This window comes from Podarcis filfolensis, assembly GCF_964270895.1.
Source record: "Podarcis filfolensis genome assembly, chromosome: 17".
NCBI lineage: Eukaryota > Metazoa > Chordata > Lepidosauria > Squamata > Lacertidae > Podarcis > Podarcis filfolensis.
Genome location: NC_139621.1, coordinates 31,303,770 through 31,316,645, shown reverse-complemented (window position 1 = coordinate 31,316,645; position 12,876 = coordinate 31,303,770). Strand labels below are relative to the sequence as shown.

Genomic DNA, 12,876 nt, shown 5'->3' with positions numbered 1-12,876 from the left:
ATGTAAATCAAATGAGCCTCCTGGATTTGGCCCTAAGTGGGGCTGTGGCTCAGTGGCAGAGCACACATGCTTGGCTTTCAGAAGGTCCCTGGCATCTCCCGTTAAAAATTGCTTTTTAAAAGGTCTTTAAAAGACCTTAAGGTGCGAAAGACACCTTACAGTGAGAGAGAGCGTCTGTACTGGACCTGGTGAAGCAGTGGTCTGGAGGCATATCACTCAGCTTCAGAAGTTCAGAGTTTTCCACAACTTGGGTTTGAGTTTGAGGCAACAAGCAAGATGATACAGAGCGGGGATGTACAAGACCTCCTGTGCTTTAGGGAGTAGTAGGACTGATAGAAGATGCATGCATGCGTACATGTGTACATACATACACACATAATTTCACCCCCATACACATCCAGGGCTACTTCTAGAGAGGGCTTCTTCATTTGTGCTTTATTGAGGGTTTTATTTAGGGGAAGGGACAGAAAATTATGTGGCTGCATTCCTCTGCATGAATAGACCTCTCTCTTCTGTTGGAAGTGAACAGGTAGAGGAGTTTGGGATTGCCTGTTTGAGCCAAAGACCTATACTTCTTGTTCATTTCATTTCACTTTTAATTTGTACACTGCCTTTCTGTTTTACTATACGCAAGGCAGTTTACAAGCTGAAGAAACAACAAAGATCACACACCTTATAACAATCTGATGCGATACAGAAATGTCATACTAAAAACAGAACTTTAAACAGTTTACATCAGATAAAGTAGTATTCAGTAATCCATTAGAATACTGTGGTACACAATAAAATTAAATATCATCAAGTAATAATTAAACTGAAATTCACTCCTAACAGTTACAATAAATCATTTCTATTTTTTTTTATAATATATTTATTAAAGTTTTCAAATAGAGCATATATTAGATAAGCACTTATCATTGTCCATTTAACATCTCTCAATTGTTACATGGGACTCCCCCACACCTCCCGCATACACTTACATCATTATTAAATTAGTTTCAAACAAATTATCATTTAATTCATCTTAATTAGTAATCTTAATTTGGTTTGACATATAATTCAACCTTAAATCTAATTTAATGGTAGACAATTGTCTGCACTGGCATCCAATTCAGCACTCAGCCAAATTACAATATTTTTGTAAATAAATCTTAAATTTCCTCCAGTCTTCTTCCATCCTTTCTTCTCCCTGGTCTCGAATTCTGCCGGTCATCTCGGCTAATTGCATATAGTCCATCAGTTGCATCTGCCATTCTTCCACAGTGGGTAGCTCCTGAGTTTTCCAATTCTTGGCAATTAATATTCTTGCTGCTGTTGTTGCGTACAAAAAGAATGTTCTGTCCTCTTTTAACACACTCTGGCCGACAATACCCAGGAGAAAGGCCTCTGATTTCTTAGTGAAGGTGTATTTAAACACCTTTTTTAATTCATTATATATCTTCTCCCAAAAGGCCTTCACTCTCGGGCAGGTCCACCAGAGGTGAAAAAATGTTCCTTCATTTTCCTTACATTTCCAACATTTGCTATCAGACGAATGGTATATTTTAGCCAGTTTAACAGGGGTCATGTACCATCTATACATCATTTTCATCACATTTTCCTTCAACGCATTACATGCAGTGAAGTTCAGCCCAGAGGTCCACAACCTTTCCCAATCTTCAAACATAATATTATACCCAATATCCTGCGCCCATTTTATCATTGTTGATTTTACCATTTCGTCATGTGTGTTCCATTTCAGCAGCAAGTTATACATTCTTGAAAGTACCTTAGTCTTAGGTTCTAACAGTTCAGTTTCTAACTTTGACTTTTCCACTTGGAATCCTAGCTTTTTGTCATTTTTAAACACTTCTTTAATCTGAGCATAGTGTAACCAGTCTCGCACTTTGTCTCTCATCTTTTCTAAACTCTGCAATTTCCAGTTGTCACCATCCTTTTCTATTATCTCCCAATATTTTGGCCAGTTGGCCTCCATATTGGCTCTTTTCCGAGCCTTAGCCTCCAGGGGTGACAGCCACCTCGGAGTTTTATTCTCCAGTAAGTCTTTATATTTTGTCCAGACATTAAAGACTGATTTTCTGACAATATGGTTCTTGAAGGCCTTATTTATCTTAGCTTTATCATACCATAAATATGCATGCCATCCAAACGCATTATTAAAACCTTCCAAATCCAAAACATCCGTATCTTCAAGAAGTAACCAATCTTTTAACCAGCAGAAAGCTGCAGCTTCATAATACAACTTTAAATCTGGCAGGGCAAAGCCCCCTCTTTCTTTCGCATCTGTTAATATTTTAAATTTGATTCTGGGCTTTTTGCCCTGCCAGACAAATTTAGAAATATCTTTCTGCCACTTCCGGAAGCACTCTGTCTTGTCTACAATCTGCAGTGTCTGAAACAAAAATAACATTTTTGGCAATACATTCATCTTGATGGCAGCTATTCGGCCTAACAAAGAAAGTTTTAGTCTTGACCAACTATCCAAGTCTCTCTTAATCTCTGACCAACATTTTTCATAATTATCTTTAAATAAACTCAGATTTTTTGCTGTTATATTTACCCCTAGGTATTTAACTTTTTTAACCACATTTAGTTCTGTCTCTTTCTGAAGCTGTTCCAACTCAATATCTGTCACGTTTTTCCCCAAAACTTTAGTTTTTTGCTTATTTAACTTAAATCCTGCCACTCGACCAAAGTTTTGAATCAGTTGTAGTACTCTTTTCAAACTAGACTCCGGCTCCTGTAATGTCAGAACTAGGTCATCTGCAAAAGCTTTAAGTTTATATTGTTTCGCTCCGACCTGAATCCCTTCCACCAACCGGTCCCCCCTAATCATATTCAGGAGCACTTCCAGAACCGAAATAAACAGTAATGGGGAAATCGGGCAGCCTTGTCGTGTACCTTTTTCAATTTTAAACTCTTCTGTAACCACATTGTTAACTATCAGTTTAGCCTTTTGTTCTGAGTATATTGCCTCAATCCCGTTCTCAAACCCCCGTCCCACTCCCATTTCTTTTAAATTCCCCTTCATAAATTTCCAAGAAATGTTGTCAAAGGCTTTCTCCGCGTCTATAAAAATTAAAACTGCTTTAGTGTTTATGTTTGTTTGTAAAAGTTCCAATATGTCTATGATGTTCCTTGTGTTAGTAAACATATGTCTGCCCGGGAGAAAGCCTGCCTGGTCTTTATGGATTATCTCACTTAAAACTTTCTTAAATCTTCGTGCCAAAACATCTGCAAATATTTTGTAATCCACATTTAAAAGGGAGATGGGACGGTAATTCTTGAGTTGTGTCTTTTCAGTTTCTGACTTTGGAATCAATGTGATAAATGCTTCTTTCCACGATTCAGGCGCCTTCTTCCCCTCCATTATTTCATTACTGACCTCCAACAAAGGTTGTATCAAATAATCCTTCAATGTCTTGTAGTAGTTAGAGGTCAGTCCATCTGGCCCTGGTGATTTGCCCTGTTTCAGACTCAGGATGGCCTGTTCAATCTCTTGTCGTGTTATTTTGCCATTTAAAATTGTTCTATTTTCTTCTGACAGCTTTGCTAATCCATTTCTCTCCAAAAATTGTGTAATCTCTATTTCATCTTGTGGCCCTTGAGTATATAACTTTTTAAAATACCTCTGGAAGCACTTTCTAATCTCTCCCGGGTTCTGAATGTTCCTTCCTTCAACCTCTAAGTTTGTTACTGTGTTTAATCTTTGTCTCCTTTTCAACTGCCAAGCTAGCAGTTTCCCACATTTATTTGCCGATTCAAAAGTTTTTTGTTTCATTATTTTAATCTTCCATTCTATTTCCTGATTTATCAGCTTGGAATATTGCGCCTGATAAAGTTTAATTTCTCTCAGAATCGGTTGGGACTTCGGGTTAGATCTTAACTTCTTCTCCAACTCTTTGATACTTTCCAGAATTTTATCTTTCTTTTCATTTTGCAGTCTTTTCTTTAAGGAATTCTGTTGAATCAAGAACCCTCTCATCACAGCTTTACTTGCATCCCAGATAGTTCTTTTTTCCACCGTAGTGTTCAAATTAATCTCAAAATAGTCCTTTAAGGTTTTTTGGGCCTTCTTTACAATTCTTTGATCTCTAAACAGGCCATCATTCATCTTCCATCTAAAGGAGCCGATTGGGATCAATGTCATATCCATTCTCAAGGCGTTATGGTCGGAGCATGTTTTGGGGCAGATTTCCACCTTCCTCACCTTAGGTGCCAGACTTCTAGTTATCCATATTTGGTCGATTCGTGTCCAAGTCAGTTGAGCTTCAGAAAAGAATGTTCCTTCTCTTCCCAGGGGGTTTCTAACTCTCCAGATGTCAACCCAGTCCATATTGTCAGTCATTTCAAAAAAGGTCTTAGGTAGTCTTCCCTCTTTAGTAATGTTCTGGTTCTGTGACTTATCCATATTTGTTGATACGACCCCGTTCATGTCCCCCATCATGATGACGTTGTTGTAATCCAGATAATCCAGCATGATCTCGTGCAACTTCTTATAAAAATCCGATTTTCCTTCATTTGGAGCATAAATTCCTAATATCAAAATTTTTTCTCCTTGATACTGTACTTCTATTGCGAGGATTCTTCCACTTTCATCTTTAAAGAGAAATTTTGGTGAAAGGCTCTCTTTTGCATAGATCACTACACCTCTCTTTTTAACTGTATCCGATGATATAAATTCTTGACCAAGCCTTTTATTTATTAACACCTTTCTATGGAGCCTAATCACATGTGTTTCTTGTAAGCATATAATGTCCAATTGTTCCTTTTTTAGAATATGAAAAATTTTAGACCTTTTTTCGGGACTGTTACAGCCATTTATGTTCCAACTCAGAAGCTGCAGAGACATCCTGGATAGATCTGGTTATTCTTTCTGGGGTGGTACCTTGTTCTCCGGTCCTTGAGGATCCGAGGGGGCGGGCTCCCCTGGAAGTTCTGGCGTTGGCAATCCAAGTCCTTTGTGGAGGTCTTCTCCGTGTGCTCCCAAAAACTTGTCTCTATCTTCCACTGTTTTGATTTTGATCTTTCTCCCTCTGTAGGTAAAGGATAATCCTTGTGGAAACTCCCACCTGAAGATAATTGCGTTGCTTCTCAACAGTCTTGCCAATTCCGTGTAGTTAGATCTAAGGTCCAGCAACTGCTTAGGAATGTCCTTGTAGATTTCAATTCTCTTGCCCAAAATGTCTAGTGACTTTTCGTAGTGCAGGCCCAAAATCTTGTCCCTTTCCTCCTTTGATCTCAGTGTTATCAAACAATCTCTGGGCTTCTCTGTCCTTCTGACTCTGCCAAGCCTGAAAGCAGATACAATTTTAAAGTCTTTTTCCTCTAACTTCCAAAACTTGGCAAATTCCTTAGTTAGAAATTCAATAAAATTATCTTCTTCCACCTCTGGTATTGACCGTATCCTCAAGTTGGTCTCCCTGTTTCGCAGTTCTGTCATCAAAAAGTAAATCTGATGTTCTCCAACTTGTTTGCTGAGTGGTCTTACTTCTTTCTCAAGTTCTTCCAATCTTTGACTAGTATCTTCAGCCAGTTTACGATTTTCACCTACAGCCTCCTTTAATTCTCCAATAGACTGGGCATTCTGTGCAACTTGTCCAGTCAGCTTATTCAAGCTTTCTGTGTTCTGTTCAATTTTAGCTGTATGCAAATCAGCCTTCTTGTCCAGAGCCTCCAGTTTCTCCAATATTTTCTCCAAGACAGAGCTACTTGTCCCTGAAGCCATATCTCCCAGGTGCAGCTCCTCTGTCTCACCCTCCCCTGCCTGTATTAGGGAGGCCGCCTCTATGTCTGGAGGCAAAGTGGAAGGCAAGGCCGGCACAGAAGATCTACGCTGTGAGGCTGCAGGTAAAGTTAGAGTTGTTTGTTTAGTCCTTCCTCTTCTCCTTGCGCCACTCATTCCAAAGTTATCTGTAATCCAAGGTCAATCCAAGTTGTTCCCATGAGAAAGCAGAGTCCCAGATACAATAGTCAATCAGAGGCCGGGAAAGGGAAAGTAAAACAAAGTCACTGCTGTAAGTCCAAAATCCTCTAGAGGGAGCTTAATACGTCTTCAGGGAAAAGATCAAATCCAAGTTAAACTTATAAATTTAAATCCATGTCTATCGCCTCCACATGTATTATTTTTAGCAGAGTAAAACTTAAAGCAAAACAGTGTTTCTTACAGTGCCTTGACTGCAACAGTTTCAAAGTATCCAGTTCCAACTCAGAATGTTTCAAAATCTGAATTCAATGTATCCAAAGTTGCAAACTGGTGCTCATCCAGGCAGCTCCAGCATCAGAGATTCTTATTTATTTTATAATCCACTGGTGCCACAGAAGAAGAATATCAGTGCACCCCGAATATAACCAGCAAAAGTCAATAGCTCAAAGTCTTTCACTCAGAAAACTGCTTTAACAGGGTGCCAGCATTTAGTTAACGCATAACTTTTTGTCTCCACTCCTCCTGCTCTTTGCTTAAAGTTCAGTATAGCGGGAGATGGGCTTCCTGCTTATCCTCACTCCGTTTTCAGCCAAATTTCAACTTTTTTAAAAAAGTTTTAAAAGTTTCATAAAGTTCTCAAAAAGTTTCAGAAAGTTGACAAAAGTTTCAGAAAGTTTTCAATGTCCAAATTTACTCACGGGTTGTAGTTTCCAAAGTTCAGAAAAGTTGCAGGAAGAAAGGACAGCGCTGACCGGCAACAGCAATGCGGCTTCACTTCGCTGTTTGCGCAACGACCCACAGCGCCGCTACCCCCTCCGCGATCCGGAGCCCCTTACGGGGTCCCTTCAACGTTTTGGGGGCTGCTTCTGGCGCCCGCCGGGTCCCGAGACCACAGGCTTCTGCCACCTGTGGTTTTCCTGAGTGGGTCTCCGCTTCGCCGTAGCGGACGACCCGTTTACAGCGGAGCTCCCTTCTCCTTACTCGGAGAAGGCAGCCATTACCGGTCGCGCCGCCTCCGGAATCATTTCTAAACTAGAATCAAATCAAAATAACAGCAAGTCACCGTGCATAAAATAACACAATACTTGTGTTTGAACTTCTCTCTCTCTCTAGATTCTAGATTGGATTGATGGAAAAGAGAGGAATATAAGAGCTTTATTATCTACTCTTCACACTGTGCTTTGGGAAGGTGAGACCAAATGGAAGCAAGTCGGCATGGCTGACCTGGTTACCCCAGATCAAGTCAAGAAGTACTATAGGAAGGCAGTGCTTGTCGTACATCCAGATAAGGTATGTGCTTCTGGCAGATTTGACAAACCGCTAGTGCCAAATTACTGCTATATTCTTAAGGGTCAATTCCAGGTGCTGGGTGCTCCCTGCTCAAGCTGCGTAGCTCAGTTGCCTAGAGCGTGGTGCTGATAATGCCCAGGTTGCAGGTTCGATCCCCATAAGGGACAGCTGCATATTCCTTCATTGCAGGGGGTTGGACAAGGGTCCCTTCCAACTCTCTGATTCTGTGAACCACTAGGTAGGTACTTCTGAAGAACAGCTCAACGAGAGCCTGTAGGAGGCATTGCAGAGGTCCAAAGAAGTATACAATGGAACATACAGCACAACAAACATTTCAGGACTTGAGCCAGCCATGGGTCTTAGAACTGGCAGCCAGAGGGATGCTAAATGTGCTGCTATTGCCATCTCTTAGCCAGAGCGGGGAACTGCAGGGAGATGGGCCATACCAGCAAGGAAGGCTCTGAGCCTGTGTAAGTTAGGTGCTTCCCTCCAACTCCTACAGGGGTATCCGGGTTACCTGCTTTCAGCTTGTGGAATGCTGCCCTCATGGAACCTCACCTGGCACCATAATTACTTGCCTGCAGATGCCAGACAAAAACATTTCCTTCCTGCCAGGCGTTTTGGTGTATAATTATCTGTGGCTGCCTTCAGTGGGTGGGGTGTTTTGGTCCTGCCTTTTTAAAAATATGAATGATTTTTAGACTTTCCTCTGTTTTGATTTATACCAGTTTTAACATGTATTGTTTATTGTTGTAAGTCATTTTGAGGGACTTTGTTCTAATAAGTTTAATAAATAGCAGCAACAAAAGCTGCCTTAAGGAAGCTGTGATCTAATAATGAGCATCTAGCAAGTGCAGTCTTTCTAGGAATTGCTTTTACCTTCTTCTTCTTCTTCTTCTTCTTCTTCTTTTGGCACTGTCCATATCTGTTTCCTGTTCTCTGTAAGCTGCATAGAGGTTTCATTTACCTCTCTGCAGTTTATGAAAAGTGGTATGTAACATTTAAAAAAAAATAATAAACTCAGAAATAGGAATTGGCCTCTGTGTGTGTAGCTTGTAACACACGTGAGACGGCCTTTGCACAGCGTCCATTATAGCTGGGCACAATTCCTGAATCCACTATGTGGCAGCACACTCAGCAGCTTACAGAAGCTTTGTAGATAAGCCCCTAACTTGGTTCCCCAGCTGTTGTTGGACTACAAATCCCATCATCCTTAGCTAGCAGGACCAGTGATCCCGAGGATGTTGGGAGTTGCAGTCCAGCAACAGCTGGGATGTCATGGAATTCTGCTCAATATTGAACCAGAGCAGATTCCAGTGTATCGTTAGCAGAGTAAAAACTGAAGCATGTTGCAGGATTCCCAAAAAACAGACCAGAGGCAATTGTATTTCATTCAGCAAAGCTTTACTGCTACTGAAGGCACATGAGCATAATGGTCACAAATCCAATACATTCAGGATTGGCGCTGTTCATAAAAAATCCAGTTGCAGCAGCCTTAACTTACAATAACGTATAAGACTAAACTTTATACAGTGGTACCTCGGGTTAAGTACTTAATTCGTTCCGGAGGTCTGTTCTTAACCTGAAACTGTTCTTTAGCTAATGGGGCCTCGTGCTGCCGCCGCGCCCCTGGAGCACGATTTCTGTTCTTATCCTGAAGCAAAGTTCTTAACCTGAAGCACTATTTCTGGGTTAGCAGAGTCTGTAACCTGAAGCGTATGTAACCTGAAGCGTATGTAACCCGAGGTACTGCTGTATAGCATGCTATGTACAGAACACCACACCAGAAGGTAAAGAGATAGAAAGAGAAAGTGAAACCCATGCTCTTTCTGGCCTTTCTTTTATAGTCAGCATGACCTTGACAGAAGAGATAAGAGAACCAGTTAAAGCCAGCTGTGCTCAGCTTCTCTGAAGGAATAACCCAAACATCATGTACCTTCTGCTTGTTTATTTCACACAGAGAAGCTTCCAGAGCCCTCTTGAATTAATTAGAATAGGAAACACCAGATCAATACTTTCTGCACTAAGAAATGCAAACTCACATGGGAAGCAAAGTTTGAGAAACACTGCCCTAAACATTATGAGCCTGCAAATAAATAAATATAAGCCTGCAAGGGGGCTTGTAGCAGCAGCTAGCTACATTCCTATGCTGGATTTAGAGGAGATTCCCCTCCTCCTGGCAGCCTGGCTTGTTGTTGTGCCGGGCACAAGAGAAGGACTGGAGAGCTCTGTTCCTCCTCTGCCAGCCTGCCTTGGAACTGCATGGCATTTCTGGTTGCCTATGGCGACAGTGCAAGTGCTTAAACATGAGGCTGGCATATTGTCTCCACAGCATCTCTACCTCATAGCAAGCAACAGCTTGAGCTGGTTAGATAAGGTGTGTTATTGTTTCCCTCTGTAATGTTGTTGTTGTTGTTTATTGAGTTTATATACTGCCCTATAAGGGACGCGGGTGGCGCTGTGGGTTAAACCACAGAGCCTAGGACTTGCCAATCAGAAGGTCGGCAGTTCGAATCCCCACGACGGGGTGAGCTCCCGTTGCTCGGTCCCTGCTCCTGCCCACCTAGCAGTTCGAAAGCACAAAGTGCAAGTAGATAAATAGGTACCACTCCAGCGGGAAGGTAGACGGCGTTTCTGTGCTCTGCTCTGGTTCGCTAGAAGGGGGCTTAGACATGCTGGCCACATGACCCAGAAGCTGTACGCTAGCTCCCTCAGCCAATAAAGCGAGATGAGCGCTGCAACCCCAGAGTCGGTCACGACTGGACCTAATGGTCAGGGGTCCCTTTACCTTTATACTGCCCTATACACGGAGGTCGCAGAAAAACCCACAACTTATATCATCAGAATAAAAACAACATCCCAATAACAACCTCCCCCCCGCCGCAAAGGAGCCACATTTTTAAAGGGCATAGGATGTCAAACAGATCAACCCAAGGCCTGGTTTAAAAGGAACGTTTTTGCCTGCTGCCTAAAGGTGTATAATGAAGGCGCCAGGCGAACTTCCCTGGGGAGAGCATTCCACAGACAGGGAGCCACTGCAGAGAAGGCCCCTTTTGGTGTTGCCACCTTCCGGACCTCTCAAGGAGGGAGGCACACGAAGGAGGGCCTCAGAAGATGATCTCAGGGTCTAGGTAGGTTCATATGGGAAGCGGCGGTCCTTGAGGTATTGCGGTCCTGAGCTGTTTAAGGCTTTATAGGTCAAAACCAGCACTTTGAATGGGGCTCGGAAGCTAATTGGTAACCAGTGCAGTTGGGCCAGGATTGGTGTAATACGCTCAAACCGTGTTCCTTCAGTGAGCAACCTGGCCGCTGAATTCTGCACCAGCTGAAGTTTCCAAACTGTCTTCAGAGGCAGTCCTTTTCTGGTGCGGGCGGGAGGGGGCATGTCTGCTTTCCTTTAATGCAGCTGTTACAGGCAACTGTCGCTTGACTCTTGAGAATGTTCAGTTGGAGGTGGAAGGATTACGTGGAACCTTCCTGTTAGGATAGCTCACTCTGTAGCTCATTCTTGGTGTTGCGGGTTCGAGCCCCATGTTGGGCAACAGATTCCTGCGTTGCAGTGGGTTGGACTAGATGACCCCGCAGTCCCTTCTTACTCTACAATTTCATGACTCTTTGATTCTAAGCCTAGCTAATGATGCAGAAGAGGCAGGCAAGGTGTTTTGCTATCTTCCATGCCAAGACTTCTGACCAGACACTCCCAAGTCTGGGAAGGGGTGGACTGTTCGTACATTTGCATCCTGGCTGCAGAATTGCTGTGTTGGCAGCAACACAGGATTCTTGCTCAGCTCATGTTTGGAGTGAAAACACCCACGTTTCTTGTAACTCCTGCTCTGTTTTGCTTCCTTGCAGGCCACGGGGCAACCTTACGAACAATACGCCAAAATGATCTTCATGGAACTGAGCGACGCGTGGTCAGAATTTGAAAACCAAGGATCAAAATCACTTTTCTAAGATGCTCCCTTTTTGAAAAGCGGGGGTGGATTTCAAAATGTATTTGCAGCAAAAACCGAATCTTCCGAGTGCTGTTCTAGTGTCGCCTCCTTGGATCGAGGAGGGGAGGGGGGCAGGGAACGCTTCCCGGTTCTTGCACACTTTGAATCTATACACTCTCACAAACGGGGTGTGTCTTGTAGGACACAGCGCACAGATGGCACTTTGGGTCCATCGACACTCGGAAGGTGGTGCCCTGAGAGTGGAAAGTTCCAAGCCATCTGAGAGAGGGTTTGAACACACGTGTAATTTTAATGATGGCGGCTAGCGTGGGCAAGATTTTCTGTGGGAAGCATCATCCATTTCAAATCCCTTTTGTGTGTGTGTGTGTTTTTGTGTTCCCTTCATTTGAGGAAACACCCAACCTCGATTTGCATTTCTGTTCCCCCCTCTATGTAGTCTTTATGATTTGTCTTGGTTGTTTTTTTTTGTTTTGGTTTTCCCCTTTTTAAATTTACATGTTTGCCTTATTCAAAGTGCTTTAGTTTACCTTATCAGCTGTGAGTTTGCTCAGCATCTCTTTTCTGGTTTCTGTGCGAGGTGTACATTTTTCTTTGGTATTTCATGTAATCATTCCGGTAATCATTCTGTAAATAATTAAAACATTTTTTTCTGACAACACCTGCGTTCCTTACACTGCATCAACAGTAGCTTAGCCAAAACGGTCGCATTGGTGGGGAAGAAAAGACACGAATGAATCTTTGATGTGTTTGTGGTCCCCCCCCCAAAAAAAAATATGTAAAGATGGAAGCAGAGTTTGGCTTTAATTTAAGGATTGCATGGTCTTGTCTTATTTATTATGATCTCCTTTGAGGCAAGACTGTTTAAATATTTATTCCAAAATGTTTGTTTGAAATTATATATATTTGCATTGTCTTCTGCTCTCCTTGATGGTATATGTGCCTTCTGTTGGCATAATTGAATTGTTAAGTTGGTAGGTTGACGCGTATGCTGAGACTTGAAATGTGAGCCCAGTGGTTTACTTTTTTTGCTTTTGATAGGCTGAACAGAATATGTGTTGCATCACGTAGCTGCATTGGAAAGGTGTGTGTGCACTTTTTGCCAACCAGGGACAACTTCCCCTCACGTGTTTGAAAGCCTGTTGATTCTGGAAGTTCATGCGTGTGGATCAAACAACAGGATGGTGATCTATGTACTGACTTGAAGCCTTGACATATCCCTGAATATACCAGCTAGTTCTATGGTAAATGAAAATACGCTGTTTGCCCGGTGATTGGTCTCACCTATAAAATGAAGAATTGAGCACAACATTCTCTGCTGAGCATCAAGACCAGCTCTGTATTCAATCAGCAATATGGTGTCTAGGTTGCGGTGGCATCTTTTCAATATACCGTGTAGCTTTCATGTGGATTCCACTTTTAAATCTGTCTGCAAGCCATCAAGGTTTATTCAGTCTGGTTCTGCCACAGAGGAGAATTCTGGCATTGTTATGGAGCAGTGCTTTTTCTGGCAAGCAGCTTTCTGATCAAAGTTGGTACAGAGTTAGACCTTTTCTTCTATCCTTCCACCCACGCTTCAGCAAACAGAGACCTGCCAGATTACTTGCTCATTCTATAGTCAGCGCTGCTCTATTCTGTAGAGAGTGGACTTAGAGGAGGCAGGGGAAAAATGTACCTTGGGATACAACCTGAGCGATCAAACTCAGT

The 12,876-nt window shown here is 42.4% G+C and overlaps 1 protein-coding gene across 3 annotated transcripts in view; it reads left to right on the top strand.

Moving 5' to 3' along the window:
* Window positions 1-11,828, top strand: part of GAK (cyclin G associated kinase) — a 75,759-nt gene extending 63,931 nt beyond the window's left edge. For all 3 annotated transcript variants that reach the window (XM_083592872.1, XM_083592871.1, XM_083592870.1), the window contains 2 exons: window positions 7,040-7,216; window positions 11,069-11,828. In XM_083592872.1, the coding sequence (XP_083448998.1) occupies window positions 7,040-7,216; window positions 11,069-11,170 (279 nt within the window). In that variant the 3' untranslated portion in view covers window positions 11,171-11,828. The remainder of the gene's footprint in view (window positions 1-7,039; window positions 7,217-11,068) is intronic.
* The last annotated feature ends 1,048 nt before the right edge of the window (window positions 11,829-12,876 follow it).